Source organism: Paramisgurnus dabryanus, chromosome 2 (genome assembly GCF_030506205.2).
Source record: "Paramisgurnus dabryanus chromosome 2, PD_genome_1.1, whole genome shotgun sequence".
Lineage (NCBI taxonomy): Eukaryota > Metazoa > Chordata > Actinopteri > Cypriniformes > Cobitidae > Paramisgurnus > Paramisgurnus dabryanus.
In genome coordinates this window covers 58,746,855-58,764,261 of record NC_133338.1, presented here as the reverse complement: position 1 = coordinate 58,764,261, position 17,407 = coordinate 58,746,855, and the positions used below count along the sequence as shown (strand labels likewise).

The 17,407-nt window shown below is 39.0% G+C and overlaps 1 protein-coding gene across 3 annotated transcripts in view; it reads left to right on the top strand.

Annotated features, from left to right (window-relative positions):
• Positions 1 to 1,473: 1,473 nt before the first annotated feature.
• dctn1a (dynactin 1a) overlaps positions 1,474 to 17,407 on the top strand; it is a 32,472-nt gene continuing 16,538 nt past the window's right edge. Inside the window, exons 1-6 of one of the 3 annotated variants that reach the window (XM_065261907.2) lie at positions 1,474 to 1,658; positions 12,732 to 12,986; positions 13,172 to 13,253; positions 13,365 to 13,396; positions 15,358 to 15,375; positions 16,428 to 16,451. In XM_065261907.2, the coding sequence (XP_065117979.1) occupies positions 12,756 to 12,986; positions 13,172 to 13,253; positions 13,365 to 13,396; positions 15,358 to 15,375; positions 16,428 to 16,451 (387 nt within the window). In that variant the 5' untranslated portion in view covers positions 1,474 to 1,658; positions 12,732 to 12,755. Of the gene's footprint in view, positions 1,659 to 11,518; positions 11,540 to 12,731; positions 12,987 to 13,171; positions 13,254 to 13,364; positions 13,397 to 15,357; positions 15,376 to 16,427; positions 16,452 to 17,407 lie in introns of those variants that run through there. The other 2 variants (XM_065261904.2, XM_065261906.1) reach the window with 2 other exon arrangements.

Below are 17,407 nucleotides of genomic sequence, written 5' to 3'. Positions count from 1 at the left end.
TCTTGCCATTGCCAATATGGCGGCGCGCGGACGCATCGCAGCAGATGACCAAAGCGGCCAATGCGCGGTCTAGTTCTCTGCAGAGTCGTATAATAATAGAGTTACGACACTCACATAGACGTCCGTTGTAAGAATGGAATGCGGAAGTAACAGCGTTTCATGTAGTGACCGGTAGTGACGCATAGTTCCAAACGCAGCACTGAAGCCCATTCATTTCAATGGCACCTGCTGGTAAATCGATGAAATTACCGTTTCTCTTTACATTTTCGGACATTTCATTAATATAGTCAACAGTGATATTTTATGAACTCTGCTGTAGGTAATGATTATCGTTAATAATAACTAGTAAATTTTTTATATTTTAATGAGTTGTGTATAATGTGTGAATAATATAGATTTAATGGTTTAATATTTTATTACTGGTGGCCATCTACTTTATACTTATCTTTTTTATATATTACGAGTAACACTAGGGGGCAACAGCGACAAGCTAAATGCCTTATAAGAAAGTCACACTGCTTACAATGATGCTATGTGTTTCATTGTGTTTGGTAAGTAATACGAGTGATGTATCCTCGAAAATCATGTATGATTATATTAACATTTATTGTGAATTTAAAATATGAATTTAGTGTGTTTATGTTATGCTTCACTGTTACAAATAACCGCGTTGGCGATCTTTTTTGTGATTTTAATATAGTAAAAGTGTAGGAATTATGTTTTTAGCAGATTGATAGCCATTTATATAGCCATATTTTGCTACAAAAATAAAAGATAAACTGTGTTGCTGTAGTTGGTATAGATAACCACAGTTATCTTTGGGCCACAATTAACTGTTTATCTTTATTAACTGTTTTACTATATTTACATCACTCCCTAGTAAAAAAACGTTATAAACATAGTAAGTATAGTGATCAATTCCCATTACAAGCTAATATTTATCTAAAATAGCTGAAAACCTATGCAAACAGATTGACAGCCCTGCTTGGTTTGGAACTGCAGAACGTTACATGAATCACGTGACCGCGCGGCGGCGAGATCAAAGCGTTTCGTAACTCTGTTATTATACGACTCTGGTTCTCTGGTATCTCACCACTTGGCGGTTCTGGCTAGAGGGGATACAGCTACGGCCAAATCCCGCGAGATTTTGGTTTAGGGTTAGGTTTGGAACATTTCTTTTTACTTTACTTTTTTACTTTTTCTTTTCTTTTACTGTCTATGGCAGTGTTCTTCACTCCTAATCCTGGAGAGCCGGTGCCCTGCAGAGTTTAGCTCCAACCTAAATCAAACACACCTACCTGTGATTTTCTAGTGATCATGAAGACATTGATTAGCTTGCAGGTGTGTTGGATTAAGGTTGGAGCTAAACTCTGCAGGGCACCGGCTCTCCAGGGTTGGGGGGAGTGAAGAACACTGGTCTGTGGTATGAACATAGCGCTCATTTCACGAGATTTTGTCCGTAGCTGTATCCCTTCTATCTTGACCAGGAAGTGACGGGGAGTGACTTTTCCTCTGTGAGTGACTGAGAAAACTTCTTGAGCGTCAGGTCAGCGACGCCCGTCTTCATCGCGAACGGTCAACATTTACCTCAGAAACTTCATCTTCATCAACAGCACCGGGTCGTTTACAGCAGCTGTCAGTCATACAGTTCTTCACAGGTAACATTAAGTGTGCGATTATAAATGTCGTCTCCCTGGCAACAATGAAGTAGCTATTGCCAAGGAATCGCTTAAAAACGAATATTGTCAATAAGCATAGTAAAAAATATTCAAGAAAACTCGTGTTGTCACACAGTTGAAGATCTTGCGTGCTATCACTGTGATTCTGATGAACACTGAATGATGCTTAATGTTAGAGGATCTGAGAGACCGTTAGCCGGTTAGCGCTACAGCTAATGCTAATCCACGAATCAAAAGCAGTTCAGAAATGTTAAAATGTAACCTTGCGTTTAATAGCAGACCATTTATATAACACAGAAAACATGTCGTCGCTAAATAATTTGTTGAGTTTAAATATGTGCTTATGTTTATTTCGGTTGTTATAATGCGGTGCAGTGCAGCTAAAGGAACCAGCTGACTCTGTTGTTGTTTTGTGACGGTGGTGGTTGTCCATGTGTTTTATTACTGTTGTGTTATCCTGTTTATTTACAGTGAGTAGACATGTCAAACTGCATCTCTGTATCAATTATTAGCGATCTATCAATCTAGGCAACAGTTTTGCTTCTCATACTAATAATGCTGCCATGATGTACACAGCGTAAGAAAAAAGAGACTTTGATGCCAAAATTGTGATAACTTTGAGCATATATTTCGTGTGCTACCTTTAAAATCTCGGGTATTTTCAATTGGTACAGTTTAGTATAGTATTATCAGATATGCTGTGATGGAGATGAGGCATAAAAAAATAAGTTTGGTTCTGGTTGGTTGTCAGTTTAGGTCATGGGTCGGTAGGGAATTTCTTTTATTTCCAGTGGCAGCAAGGGATAGGTAGGAAATTGTTACATATTTAAATTGAATATAGCGGATATATTTGAAGTGACTTTGTCTATACTGCGTGTTTGTCTCACATCTCCACGGATTATCTCATTTTAATGGTGTGTGTGTGTGTGTCTCAGTCTCGCCCCCAGGATTGTTTTCATGGGGGGGGCACAAAGGGGCCAGTACAAATCTTAGGGTGGCACAATTAAAAAATGTATTATGCCTGAATCTAATGGTCAACAGTTTTCCCTTTGCTTTTAATACTACTTGGAGTATAGTATTCGTATTTATTAGGGATGCACCGATACCGATACTGGTATCGGGTATCGGCCTCGATACCACATTTTCTCATACCATGGTCTGAGAAATGTCTCTTTTAAATTTAAATCATGTTTTTTTTTTATTAAAGGACAAGTTCGGTATTTTAGACTTAAAGCCCTGTTTTCAGATTGTTTATGGTCAAATAGAATGGTTTTGACTGAAATTTCGACATTTTCGGCTGCCCTGAGAATTTTCGCGTGTTTGTGTTTCAGCTCAGACCTCTATAATGGCTTTATAGGTGCACTGGAACAATCCTTCCTAAAATGCATTAAACTTTCGTTTACAAAGACGTGAAACTCACCGAGTGGTCAGGGGTGTTCACTGATATGCTCACATAAAAATCGCTGCAAAAGACGCATTCCAACAGCTGTTTTAGCATTCGTTGTTAACTTGTGGACCTATTTCCCCAAACGCCTCACACCCGTACATTCTTCCGCTTAGAGCTTGAATAATAAACACTCCAGCCCAGGTGGTGGCGCTAATCCGCCTTTGCCAATTGCAAGAATAGAAACAAAGTTCCCGGCGCGGAGTAATACCGTACCTCACAGGACGTCTAATACAGTCAATGGAGTTGGTAAAAACTACGATAAAACCTGTTGGAATGCGTCTTTTGCAGCGATTTTTGTGTGAGCATACCAGTAAACAACCCTGACCACTCGGTGAGTTTCACGTCTTTGTAAACGAAAGTTTAATGCATTTTAGGAAGGATTGTTCCAGTGCACCTATAGACCCATTGTAGAGGTCTGAGCTGAAACACAAACACGCGAAAATTCTCAGGGCAGCCGAAAATGTCGAAATTTCAGTCAAAACCATTCTATTTGACCATAAACAATCTGAAAACAGGGCTTTAAGTCTAAAATACCGAACTTGTCCTTTAAGTACTCCGTATCGGCAAGTACTGGAATGCAAGTACTCGTACTCATATTCCAAAAAAAAGGGTATCGGTTAGGGCTGGGCGATATGACTCAAAAAATTATCGAGAAAATGTTTTCCATATCAGTCGATATCGATAATTATCATGATAAATAACAAATCTTTACTCCTGTCAAATTTAAAGGCAGATTTTTGCTCCTGAATGAAAATTGTAAAAACCAGACAGTTAATAATGGTTTTAAACTACTTTTTATTCAGAACATGACAAATACAAAAACTAAAATCTTGTTTTAATGCATCTGTATTAAATGTAAATCTATTTGTTATGAAATCAACACATTTCTGACACAAAAGCAGCAGACTACTGTCCCTTTAAGACCCAAGACAGACTGCTTTAAGTTTCAATATACTGAGTAACAGCTGTTTATGTTCACTTAAACAAGAAAGAAAACTTAGTTCAGTGATCACGCGTGTGTTATACATATACGAGCTATACACGCTGATAAATGGATGTCAAGGGTGTCACTTTGCTGTGGGAGCGCACATACCCAAACACTATATTCACTGCAGTGGTGGATCTGCTGCTTTTCCTCAGTTTCCTGAATTTGTGAATGTCCTGTAAATATACTTTTAAAGCTGGGCGGACGTGTGCGTGCGCAAGGCGGACGCTGAATGAAAGTAAAGTATACTGCACGCACCTGTGTCTGCTGTGTTTGACGAACCCTGTTTGCGCGTCCAACATTACACACAAGAAAATGTTTCCGCGCATTTGGATTCCGTGATTCCGTCCGCGTTATCCGCATCGCGAAAATCATAGGTCTCTACTAATAAATAAATAACTTGCCTCATCTTCCACTCCTTCAAGTCTGACTGTCACTGTGATTGTAAACCAAGAGCGCGTGCCGCATCCGGAAGTGCTCGCGCAACATTACGCACAGTGCTTAAACATTATCGATCACTTATCGAACTGTCCTTATCGTTTTATCGGAAAAGTTTACATCGGTTAAATTATCGTTATCGAATTATCGCCCAGCCCTAGTATCGGTGCATCCCTAGTATTTATTACTGGTATATGATTTACTAGAGCATAAGCATGTAACGATTTAACCGTGTGTCCCATTAAAAATGCCTGCCTGAAATCGATTCTGAATCGCAGGGCTGCGATTCTTTGTTTCATGTACAGCTTGTGCGTATACTACGGCAGTGGTTCTCAACGTTATTCCTGGAGGCCCACTGCTCTGCACATTTTGTATGTCTCCCTTATTTAACACACGTGATTCAAATCATCAGCTCATTATTAGAGAACTCTATGAACTGAACTGATTGTGTCAGATGAAAGAGACATACAAAATGTGCAGAGCAGTGGGCCTCCAGGAGCGGAGTTGAGAACCACTGTACTATGGCATTTGGTCAGTAGGAAGTCCTTATCAATCTTAAATCATAACGAGTCGGAGTCGTTTATAACGTGCATTTAAAAAAGCAACACTCGTTAAACAAAATCATTTAAAATATTCTTTATTATCATGAAAATACCTGAAACAATTTGAAGAACAGTGATATAAATATTTCTGTAGACATTTCCTGGAATAGCATTCGTAATGCTACTTCTTCTGTGGCGCAAAGGGAGTTTCTGCACGGGAGCACCCCCTGGCGTTCGGATGTGCCTGGATTTCACCGTAATTCATTCAAATTCATTCATTGAGAAAATGCGCATTTGCACGGTTAATCGTTACACCCTACTAGAGACAAATAAAAACACATTATTCCCTTCGCGTCAGTGTGTGTGTGTGTGTGTGTGTGTGTGTGTGTGTGTGAGAGATAGGGAGAGAGAGAGAAAGAGAGCGAGCGAGCGAGAGAGAGGGAGCAGGAAAAGTAAATGCAGCTGAACGAATACACTGCGTGTTTTAAAGTAAAAAAAAATAACGAAACGCAATTGAGGCCGGTGTTGAATCTGTCTAACTAGAATTAGTCTAACTTATGTGTGGGAAACACTGTATGAAATGAAAAATATTAGGGATGCACGATCTTGAATTTTCATGGCCGGTTTTTATACCGATTTTCTTAACAAGCAAATCGTCTGGTTCCGATCCGATTTCCGATTAAGCAACAAACAAGAAAGAATGAAAGTATACATAAACAATATGTTTATTTGGTATTTAACAGGCTAAACTTGGTTTGGTTATTGAAAACAATAACTGTAACCATCTAAAATTAACAGCAGTAACTGTGCAGAAGCTAAGTGCTAGAAACATAAGTGGTTAAATGAGACCATGACATGGATGGTTGAGTGAGGGTTGATGGTCTTGCCTGTTTTGCATTATCAACAGACGTTTGATACCTATTGTGTTCTATCAGGTGCTGAACTTAAATGTCTGACCAAATTTGTTGTGCCGAATGCAGGGCTCTCAGGTTTTATTTAAAAGTTTGGAGTGAGATAACATCTGTTAGGGGAGAGGCCCCTCTGCCCCACCAAATTCTCAAGTTTTTGCTAGCAGTTCAATGTTACCTATTATTCATAATTGACCAGTACAAATATAAATTATAACAATTTATAAAGTCTGATAAAAGACAAACAAATGTATCCAAATTAAATAAATTGGTCTACATATAAAAAATAAAATTGTATCAAATTAAAATGAAATCTGTATTATATACAGTAGGATTGCAGCACTTGCCATTAGCGTGTATTTTAAGCTGTGTTTAAGAGAGCGATAAGGTTACATGTTCAGTACTACCTGGCAATAATAATGAAATGCATCTCTGGTCCTTTCATTAATTTCAGGAAGCCTCTACGTTAGTTTCAGGTAAGCTAAAGTTTCTGAGTGCAAAGCAGTTGGAGAGTTTTTTAATAAATCAAGCATAATTTAACACGTATTTGGCTATATTCAAGAAACCTGCGTTATTTACAGCATTTATCGGATCTTGCTCTTCTAACTTTCACTCTGTGCGTGCCTGTGTCACGCATTCACGTGATTGACATCAGAGGAGCGCGAGAAACTCGAGACAGCTAAACTCGACAGACAACTTCCCTGCGCCTCGTCCATAAATTGTATATAGCAGGAAAAGTTATCTGTCTCTTAGAAATACAAGGTGTGAAAACTGTGTGTAAACTGACTGAAATGCGTGTATCTCACAGTGAATGCGTGAGACTTGAGAGCCCTGCGAATGTACTGTTATTTCTCCGCGATTAACTTGTCCTTTACAGACATTGCAGATTGCAATCTTAATGTCCTGCGCACAGATTTCAAAATGCTTTTACACAAAAGACATGTTTGCGAATGATAAAAATGTAGTCTGTGCACGTGGGTGCACTTCCGGAAAACCGTCTGAAAAAATACAAAAAACGGCCGGTTGCCGATCGTGCAAAAACTGGCCAGTTCCGATCTTTGGCCGGTCAGCCGGTGCATCCCTAAAAAATGTCTTACGTGAGCCTGTGGCTAGAGTATTAAAGTGGGACTCTTTAACAAATGTCATACCATAAATTCAAATATTATAATTAACTTATTGTCAGCAAAAATGAGCCTTGGTTGGTGCTCTCTGGAAGAGAAAAGCACACTTGCATGTCGTTGTTCAGCTCGTCTTTTTTGGTCTGTAAGTTACAACTTTCGGCGGAGGCAAAATATTACGCTGCTGCATCTCGAATGCACACCAAAAGTCAGCAGTGCCTTTGTAAGTGACGACAGCGATCTGTGAACCGGCGAGCTGCCTTGTTTGTAAGCATTGCTGGAGGACGTTGCATCGTGTGCTTTACAAAAACGGTGCTGTACTAAAAGGTAAATTATAGTTCGCCTCAAAGTTTTTTATTTGTGTATTTATTTAATGTGTATTATTTCTTCCCCAAGCTCATAAAATAAATTTGGGTCGCACATAAATTGACTGGGTCGGTAACCGGAACCAAACAAATCACTGATTCTTGGAACTTTGGCAAAAACATGTCCCACTAAGAAAAGTGCTAATTCTGTTGGAAATTAATAACATTTTCATGAATAAAAAGAATCAATGTTATAATCAGGGGGTCTTTTGCACATATGTAAGGTTCATTTATAGGTTTATTTTTTATTAATTTAATGATTATATGCTGGCCCATTGCCTACAAAATCAGCTGTCCTCGGTTAAGAGATAATCATTTCAACTTGATTAAAAAAGCCAAAAGTAATAATTGGATTGAATAATATATTTACCACATGAAATAGTACATTGTAATATGTATTAAAAAATACAAACAGTGAGTTTTGAACAATATTTACTATTATTCTGTGATTGCTAAAAATGTGTCCCACATATTCGTCACCACCGTCAGATATTTATAAAAAGCAATAAAATCAGACAACTACAGGGTCAGCTGCATTCCTGAGGACTAGAGGTCGACCGATATGCTTTTTCTCTGGCCGATGCCGATTTTTTAGAAATCAGGGCAGCCGATGGCCGATATGTTTGGCCGATTTTCTATATGTACATAATAATCAAAATGTTCTCATCATTATTAGCAGATATTTTAAATGCAAAAATGTCACTATTTAAGTCAAAGTATTTAAAAATATATGACTGGTCTTTCTGAAGAGTTTTACAACCTCCTCTGCACCATGCATTTATCAGACACAGATATTACCTGACACTCTGCCGTCATCATCTTTGATCAGTTTTTTACCATGGCTTTTATTGCTTTATAGGATAAAATCCTTATTTGGTAGACCTGATAAAATATTTATTCATCATAAAGTTAACATAGTAAATGTCTATGTTTTTTAGTTGAGACTGTTATTTAGGGCAAATCTTTTTAAACACATTTACATTCTCATTTCTGAGACGCTATAAGTGACTGATTGTGCTGACAGTGACGTCTTGTGACTTTAGTGTTGGGACAGATCTGTTGTTTCAACCGTTCATTCAAATGAATCGGTTCAAAGGAGTCAGTTCGCGAATCGGACGCGCTGTGTTCTAATCCAGGCTGAGCAGCGCAAAACTGTAAACAAAGTCTTACTGTAACAACACGAAAAACATTTCCTCGGTGGATATGATTTGGTCTTCCGAATTTCGCCATCGGGTCAGTTTTGTTTTGAGTAATAAAAGCAGGGAGACAGAAAGCGTGCGGGCGCGGCTCTTCTCTCTCAGTCACGCAAACAAAACTCATCATCACTCATTAATCACATGAGCCTAATCTTTGCACGGACAGTGCACCGCGAGACATAAGCCCGTCGCGCTGTTGTACTGGCTAGTTAATTCGCGCGATCCGCCATCATTTAGTAAAGCTGTTTGTGAACAAGGCATGGCTGCACACACACGAGACGGGAGCGAACTGCTTGCAGCAAGAGGCATGCAGCGTCACGAGTTCTACAACAGCGCTTAGGTGCCCGCAGATGCGCCTGCCTAATAATCGGCCTAATTTTGCAGCAAAATCGGCCAAAGCCGATTTTTAAAATATGCCAAAAATCGGCCAATTAATCGGCCGGCCGATAAATCGGTCGACCTCTACTGAGGACCCCATTTTCAAACCTTCAGCTCTACTGCATGCTTCAAGATCACTCAAGCTCTTGTATGTTTGCTATTTTCTCTTAAACTTGTTCGTATTTTTGGACACTGCTACTGTGACAACCATAACATGTCAACACCGTCATCTTTGTAAAAAAATATTAGATTAGATTATGAAAAAATTATCATTTTTAAGAAGAGTCTGAAGTAGCTAGCAACAGAGGGGAAACAAGATGGCTAATGTGAACAACTCATCTATTTTTTTAAAATCTATATTAGGTTTTAGTCACCACCGTCAGATGTCACCACCGTCAGGTTTTCTGTCTTTTCTGTCAGGTTTTATGTATTTTAGGAAGTTATGATTAGATATTTGTTCATCACAGTGCTCTGGATTTTAATTTTTTGAACCAAATATTTACATAAAGTTTAAGTAAGAAGCCATTGACTTGAGTGGTATACATTTTGGAATAATGAGGCCAATGTCACCACCGTCAGATTAGTGTCACCACTGTCAGACAGAGTTTTATTTGTTTTAAATGAATATGCTTAAAATATGTTTCTTTAGTGCTGTTGAGTTATTAAATTAACAGTCTCTGTTACTACAAAAATATGTTTATTAAATAAAAAAATCATTACTTTTTCTATTTAGCCTTAAAGTAAATGCTGTATGAGTAATAACTGGAAAAACGCCTATTTTATGAAAAAAATACGAACAGGGGAGGTTGCACCAGTAAACTGCTGAACAGCCAAGACCTTGGTCTATGATATACCTTCAGATTTTGTAATTTAACTAACTTTTTTTTTCAAAATTTAAACCCGTTTTATCCAAATTCCCAAGAATCACTGAATTTTTTTTTATGCCTCAGAAAATTTCATATCATGATTATAGTGACCAAAGTTATCACAGTTATCAATATTATCATGGTTTTGTTAAAATTAGATTGAAATGTTCAAAGAGAGCTGATACACACACTGAAAACATTTGAACAAGTTTTAGTTTTAAATCACAATTTAATATTTCATGTCCCTTAAATTATTTCTGTGGTAAAAAAAAAAACCTCTGTCTAATAAGTTTACTGTGAATGAATACAATACATTATCTCTTAAATACCTTCTTGTGCAAAAGACTATGTTGCATGTGCGCGGTATCAAACACAAATCACGGTAATCAAACACGGTTGTAATGATAATTACATTTTAAATGATAATACTAACCGTCAGGACATTTTATTGTGGTTAATCGTAAAACCGGTAATCGTCCCATCCCTACTCAGAATCTTACCAATTTACACAGCACTTTGGTCCCAAAAGATTTCTGTAAATTGTCAGATAGGCTTTTGTGTGAACACAAACACGTCAGTAAATGTTCTGGGATGGCTCCCGTAAAGAGGACCTAGCAACATTTCCGTAACATTCACAGAAAGCATTCTGTGTGAACAAGAGGCAGAAACAATGCCGTAAGGGGCGCGTCGTAGTGTCTTTCCAACAAGAAGTTATGGTTCAGCTTTTTGACACACGGAAGAACATTCACAACAAGAAATGTCAGGAAACTGGACTGAAGCACAGATCATGGAGCTCATAACTATTAGCACTTAAGCTGAGATCATTCACCAGCATAACAGAACAGATCATCATGCGCTCATTATGATCTTACCATTTTTCATACGTGGACAAATCCCCCCACGATAATGATGTGATTTTGTCGAGCTTCTCGTTGAAAAACAGATCTGTGTAGTAAATGCCGCTCCATTTGAAAGCAGGTGATGGCGATTTACTACTAATAGCGGAACCAGCTTTACTGATGAGATACGCATGAGATCGCAGACGATTTATTGTCCACTCCTAGTGCAAAAATATTTTTTACAGTGTATCCATCTTTCCTTTTGATTTTGCTCTTACGTTGACATTGACAAGCATGTTGAGATCGAGCGAGCAAAATTGAAACTAATATTTTACATTAGAGAATATTTAAACTACCATATCTTGGCATTCTTAGCATGTTATTTAAAAAAACTTTGGCAAATATTAATAAAAAGTTAAATGTATCAGATCCCCCCTTGAAATCTGGTGCCCCCATAAGGGTGGTCTGGACCCCATGTTGGTAACCACTGGATTAGAACATTGAACCTGACTGTTCTTAAGTACGAAATATAACAAAAGGGAAAGTGTGGGTCATACCCGACCAGACCTTTTCTCGACTCGTGCAGGGATAAGTGGTTTAGAGGATGGACCTGGACCAGACATCAGGAGGTCATGTGACAGTAGATAAAATCAAAGCAGTGTTCATCGCTGCATGCAGAAGTAGCTCTCACAACAGATGAAAAAGAGTTTGTTCTTTTAAAGCCAGATTAATTTAAAGGAATATGTCCGTATCACGGAGAAACTCTTACAATCCCCAGGTGAGTGAGGTTTATAAGACACACAGACTCTTATCAGCAAATATATATGAATAGATTTCTGATTCTTACATTTACAACAGCTTATAGTAAACACCAGATGTGGTTTTATTTTCATTCATTGAGATTTAATGCAATCATAAATTCGCATCAATATATATTTAATAATCTTTATTAAGTAATCTTAATTTAATAAATCTTCATTATCTTTATTCAGATGATATGTTACCTTTATTAATTCAGACATACGTGTGCATGTCGTGTAGATGTAGTTTGTGTGTGTAAGTACCTCATGGGTGTGAGTCTGATGTTGTTCTCCTGAAACTAAATGATGAGACTGCGAACTGCGTTCTTTTCCAGCAACGAGCAGTCAAGCTCAAATATACATCTTATAAAGTATCCACTCTTCTGGCTTCATGTCTGTTTGTCTCTGATTATTATACAGCAGGTTTAGATCGTTGCTCTGGACAGTATACTGCGACATGTGATGATTATTATTTTTCATATTCTCACACAGAGATCTATTGTTGTTTAAAGCACATGATTGCTCCCTGAGGCTCGATTCGGCTCACCATTAGACAAATATCACACAGAAGAGAGAAATGCTCTTTATTTGAGATAACTGATGTCACATGCAATCAGATTTTCTGAGATGTTTAGGGGGGGTGGCCGATATGACCAAAATCTTATATCATGATAATGATATGTATCACGGTAGAGTTTTCTTTTAACAAGTTTTTTATGCTATTAAAATGTTTAATGCCATAGAATTTTCATAATTCTCACGAAACATTAAAAAACATTAAAAACTCAAACTCACTGAAGATAAACTGTCAGTGATGAATTAAGAATAATAAATATTAATGTATGTGTACATAGATATATATATATATATATATATATATATATATATATATATATATATGGATGGATGGATGGATGGATGGATAGAAAAGCGATTTAGTCAGAAGCAGAAAGAGATTTTCTCTCAATGCTGTTTGATTAACATAAGTGACAGACAGGAGTAAAATTAGGTACCTCCCCCTTTAAGACCATAGTCCAGACTTAATACTTTTAAGACTCTGTGTTGTTTGCAAGTCGCTTGTGGTGGTGCAGGTCCACTTTAGTTAGGAAGTTGATTATTTAGAGCTGTTGTCTCTTACATCACAAACCCGTCCGTCTCTCTGCTTTTCAGTTGCCGAGCAGTGCGGTCAACAGGATGAGTTCTGACGGAGGCGGGGGGAAGCCGGTGAAGGTGGGCTCTCTGGTGGAGGTCATTGGAAAGGGGCAGCGTGGCACTGTGGCTTATATCGGCGCCACCCTGTTCGCCTCAGGCAAATGGGTGGGTGTCATTCTGGATGAGCCTAAGGGGAAGAACGATGGGACGGTGCAGGGAAAACGCTACTTCACATGTGAGGAGAATCGTGGGATATTTGTCAGACAGTCCCAGGTGAGGACCACTGAACTAGGACTAAGCATTTTACATGATTAAAGTGAAATGGTTTATTATTATTGTTTTTTTCACCCTCATGCTGTCACTTATTGCACTTATTGTGTGAATGTGTGAAACAATGACATGTGAGGGCATCTACATATTCATTCCTTCATTTCTTTCCCTGCTTCTTCTGTTATCAGATTCAACTTATTGATGATGGAGGCAGTTCAGCCACTTCTCCAGAAACACCTGACTCGAGTGTGTCTAAACTGCCCAAGAAAGGTATGAAAGGTTTTTAGTTTATTACCATCTTGTCACCGCTGCTGGAACGCAATGCTTTTTCATATTTGGATTAAAATACATTCAAACTAGTTTTTCTCTTTTATTTTATAGAGATCCAGGAGACGCCGAAGGCCATTAAGCAGGTATAATGACAGTCATTTTTTTGTTCATTAATTTTTCAGACTGTCTCATGTTGTGAAGTGTAAGGGGCTGATCACACCAAATTCGTTTAAACTCTTGGAAACGCAAGGCGTGCCGCACTGCCTTTTTTTAATACAATGCTCCATGTATACTCACATTATAATAATACAGGTAACTTGTACCTTGTTCACACCATAGATATGTATAAAGGCTAGATGTCTCGCCCGCGCTGCTGGACAATTGAGTGGAACGTCCGCATTTTGGCGGCCATCTTACCACAGGGCGCTCGCTCACTCGTAGCATTGCGTTTAATGGAGCATGTACTTTTAAATGACCACAACTTGCTCAATTTTCTACCGATTTTCAAACGGTTTGGTTTGTTATAAACGTCAGAGATGTACCTATGACACTGCATACTTAATGAATAATTTTTATGGATCATGTTATAGCATTTAGAATTATAGCCACGTTAATAACGTTTATAAGAAACCAAACCGTTTGAAAATCGTTAGAAAATTGAGCAAGTTATGGTCATTTAAAAGTATCTGCACCATTAAACACAATGCTACGAGTGAGCGAGCTGTCTGTGGTAAGATGGCCGCCAGGTGATGCCGTTAGAGCCTCCGCCATAAGCCATCTAGCCTTTATACATATCTATGGTTCACACTGTTAGTCCAAATCCGAATTTGGTGCATATGCGTTCCAGTCACATTCAGAACGTGTGAACGGCCAAAAACCACATGAAATACGTTTTTTTCCTAATACAATTTCAGAGTAGATCCAGAGGTGGTTTGAAATCCTTTTCAAATCGCATTTCTGGAAATCCATTTCAGTCTGACTGTCGAGGTAGAGGTTGTGCCAGGGTGACGTCATTGCCGTAGAAACTGGAAAACGGCAGAACGCTACAGGACGCAGAGATCGGATCTGAACAGTTGTGATACACAATATGCAGTTCGGGCGGCCCGCCTAAGCTGGGAAACCCTACTGCCTTAACTAGTTCATCCAAAAAAAAAAATTGCTGCACAAAAGGCTGTCAAGTGCATCTCAGAGAATAGCGCGTATGGGCTTCACAACGCGAGCAGGCAGGCACGCCACACGGCTGAAATGAGAAAGACGTGGTCCGGACGGTCACTGTCTGGAGGATAACTAGGCAGCTGATAAAACATCTCGGAGAATAGCACGGACGCGCTTCACAACCGAGCGTGCAAAATTATTTTCATCATGACGTGTACGCCCCTTTGATTGGTACGCCCCCCTGAACCACCCGCCCAACCCTACCACCTTAACTAACAAATTTTGAAAACCCTTATAAACCCTTATATGGACAGCGAGTCTGTCAAATCGGATATGCACCAAAATCGACTTTTTTTAATGGTCTTGAGCGCTATCCACTATCCTGGTTTGTTTGACTTTCATGTTTGCTCCATATCTTTCCCGGGTGTGGTTTGTTAATCGTCTCCTGGACCGCTTGCACTTGGTTTGGCACAGAATGCACTGCTTTGTTTCCTGTATTCTTCTAAACAGTCAAATCCCAATAACGAAAGTGTGCTTGGGCCTGGATTGAAAAAATATAAGTGTAAGTGGAAACCTGTGGGGATGGAGGGAGACTCTCAGAGCCCTGATAGCAAGCAAGTTTAAAATCACCTGTAAAGGGGTGGGAGGAGACAATAGACCCTTTTACTGTTTGTACACAATGATGACGTGGCAGCGTGTACGCGTGCATTTTGGCAACGGAGGTATGGCAAGAATCAGCAGTTGAAGTAACACAGACAGAGAAGGCAATTTGATCACGTGGGCTGTAAAAGGGTCTATAGTGTGAGCTGATTCTGGGGCCAATAGTAAAATGTCCATTTATGAAGTTCTAATGATCAATAGCTCTGTAAATCAAGGGGTGTTTGTTGTTTATTTAACTGTGCTGTTTCTCATGCGTGTGTGTTTGACTCTTCGCTAACACCTTGAACAGACTCCAACAGCTAAGAAGGTACAACAAAAGCAGTTCATGTATACCATCACACACTTCACGTTATGCACTTTGGGCCAGATTTACTAAACGGGGCAAACTAGAATGAGAGCACTAATCTTAAAAAGCGTGGATGGGAGTGGTAATATCTGCGAGTTAATAACTAAAAAGTTATTGTTACCATCTTCTATTTGTTAGATTGTGGATTTAAATAAGGCGAAACTTACCAAGGGGAACAGCCATTTCAAGCGCAAAATTATTTAAGACATGCTTTTTTCTGCGTTAAATAATGGAGCAATACCAGTAATATCACATTAGTAAACATATGCCAATCATTTAAATAATCTCCCATAAATTTTGCGTTTGAAAGGAGAAATGCATATGCAATAAGCTCTGTGGCAAAAATAATTAGACTTTTCAGCACTAATAATCCACTGTTCGTCTTTAGTAAATCTTGACAGTCGTTAATTATCAACAAAATGATGGTTTGCACTGGCGTAAGCTGTCAGTAAATCTGGCCCTTAATGACGCTTTGACTTCATTCATCATTTTCTGCTCTTCTTTTGGTTTTCTGTCATTGGGGTTCACTTTGAGTTTAATGATGTAATTGCAGTCGCAATAATCACATCCCACTGAAATACACAGCATGTTTGCATGACCGAACAGAGTCTTTTCATTGGATGTTGCCTGTACGAATGCAATTAGAAAAGATGCTGATTGGTTCATGATAAGGATACATACAGTACAGTAGATTTTGTGATATACAGCATTGCCCATCTCAAGTACTGACGTTCATCAGATAGTAGGCGTGTCTGCCGTTGTCATGAATATCAGTGTCATTTGTGATTGTATTGTCCTATATGATGTTGGATTTTTACAGATCCTCATTGTTAACCCTCTTCCTCTCCTGTCTGATAGAGTTTTCTCTCCTTCTTCTAATATATCTCCTCTGATTTGTTCTCTCCTTATGTCCTTACAACTTTGTTTTTGTTGCCTGCTTCTCTTCTCTGTTTTCTTGTGTTGCTGTGTTTGTGTCTTTCTGCTTATCTCTCCTCCCTCCGCCAATCCCTCAGCCTGCTACACGTCGTAGTACCAAGGTGAGCCTGAACACAGCCACAAAGCATTCTGGGAATGTCTGGTCTAATCTATGGCTGTGTTTGCAATTTAATAATACCACATTACTTGTAATATTTTTGCTAAATGTAGCTGTGCACAGTTTGTTTTATTTTTGCATGCAATACCTGAAATGTTTACAAGATGTGCCAAAGTATACAGCGTACACTGTTGTGCAGCACTGTATCCCACAATGCAGTGTGCCTAACCTGACCATCTAAGCGGTCAAAAAAGACCTGGGAATAGATTTAAAGGTTTAGTATCTCACTGCAGAAGAACACAGTCCTGTTTAAAACACTAGGAAGTCACCTGCACCTGGTGTAATGAAAACTGTGCTGTTATTTTTCTGATGATCTCTCTCTGTTTGTATGAGGTGATAATGATGTTTATTCATGGTGTTTATTGTGAGTAACAGTGGAACGCTCCCAGTCGTCTGTCCAGCTCCAGTTCCCTCCCCTCTCTCATTATGGTATGTCTCACATCTCCTCCGCTATCCTCACTGGGTCGGTAGCACCTGGTTCTGAGGGTCCAGACACGATGGGGGTTTAGTAGACAGGGCACTGATCTTGGGCTCCGTGTCAGCCACAAAATCTTTCCAGTGCACTAAAATGCTCATATCCTTAAAAATCCCACAATGCAAAGCGAAAAACAGGGTATTGATGCTCACTATTTGCTTAAGAGCGACCTTTCCTGAAGCTCTCAGAGTTGTCATGTTGTCACAATTTGTATTTGTCTTTGAAACCTTTAAAAGATCAAAAGGATCATGACAGTTGACTACACGCAGTACTAGTCAGTGACATCAGACGTGAAATCCAATTGACAAGTACTCACACAATAGTAGCTGAATCTCAAGCCAATGACATCACAGAAACACCAAAACCTGATCCCACATCTGCACCACTGGCCTGAGATCAGGTCACACCTCACTTTTTAGGGTGGA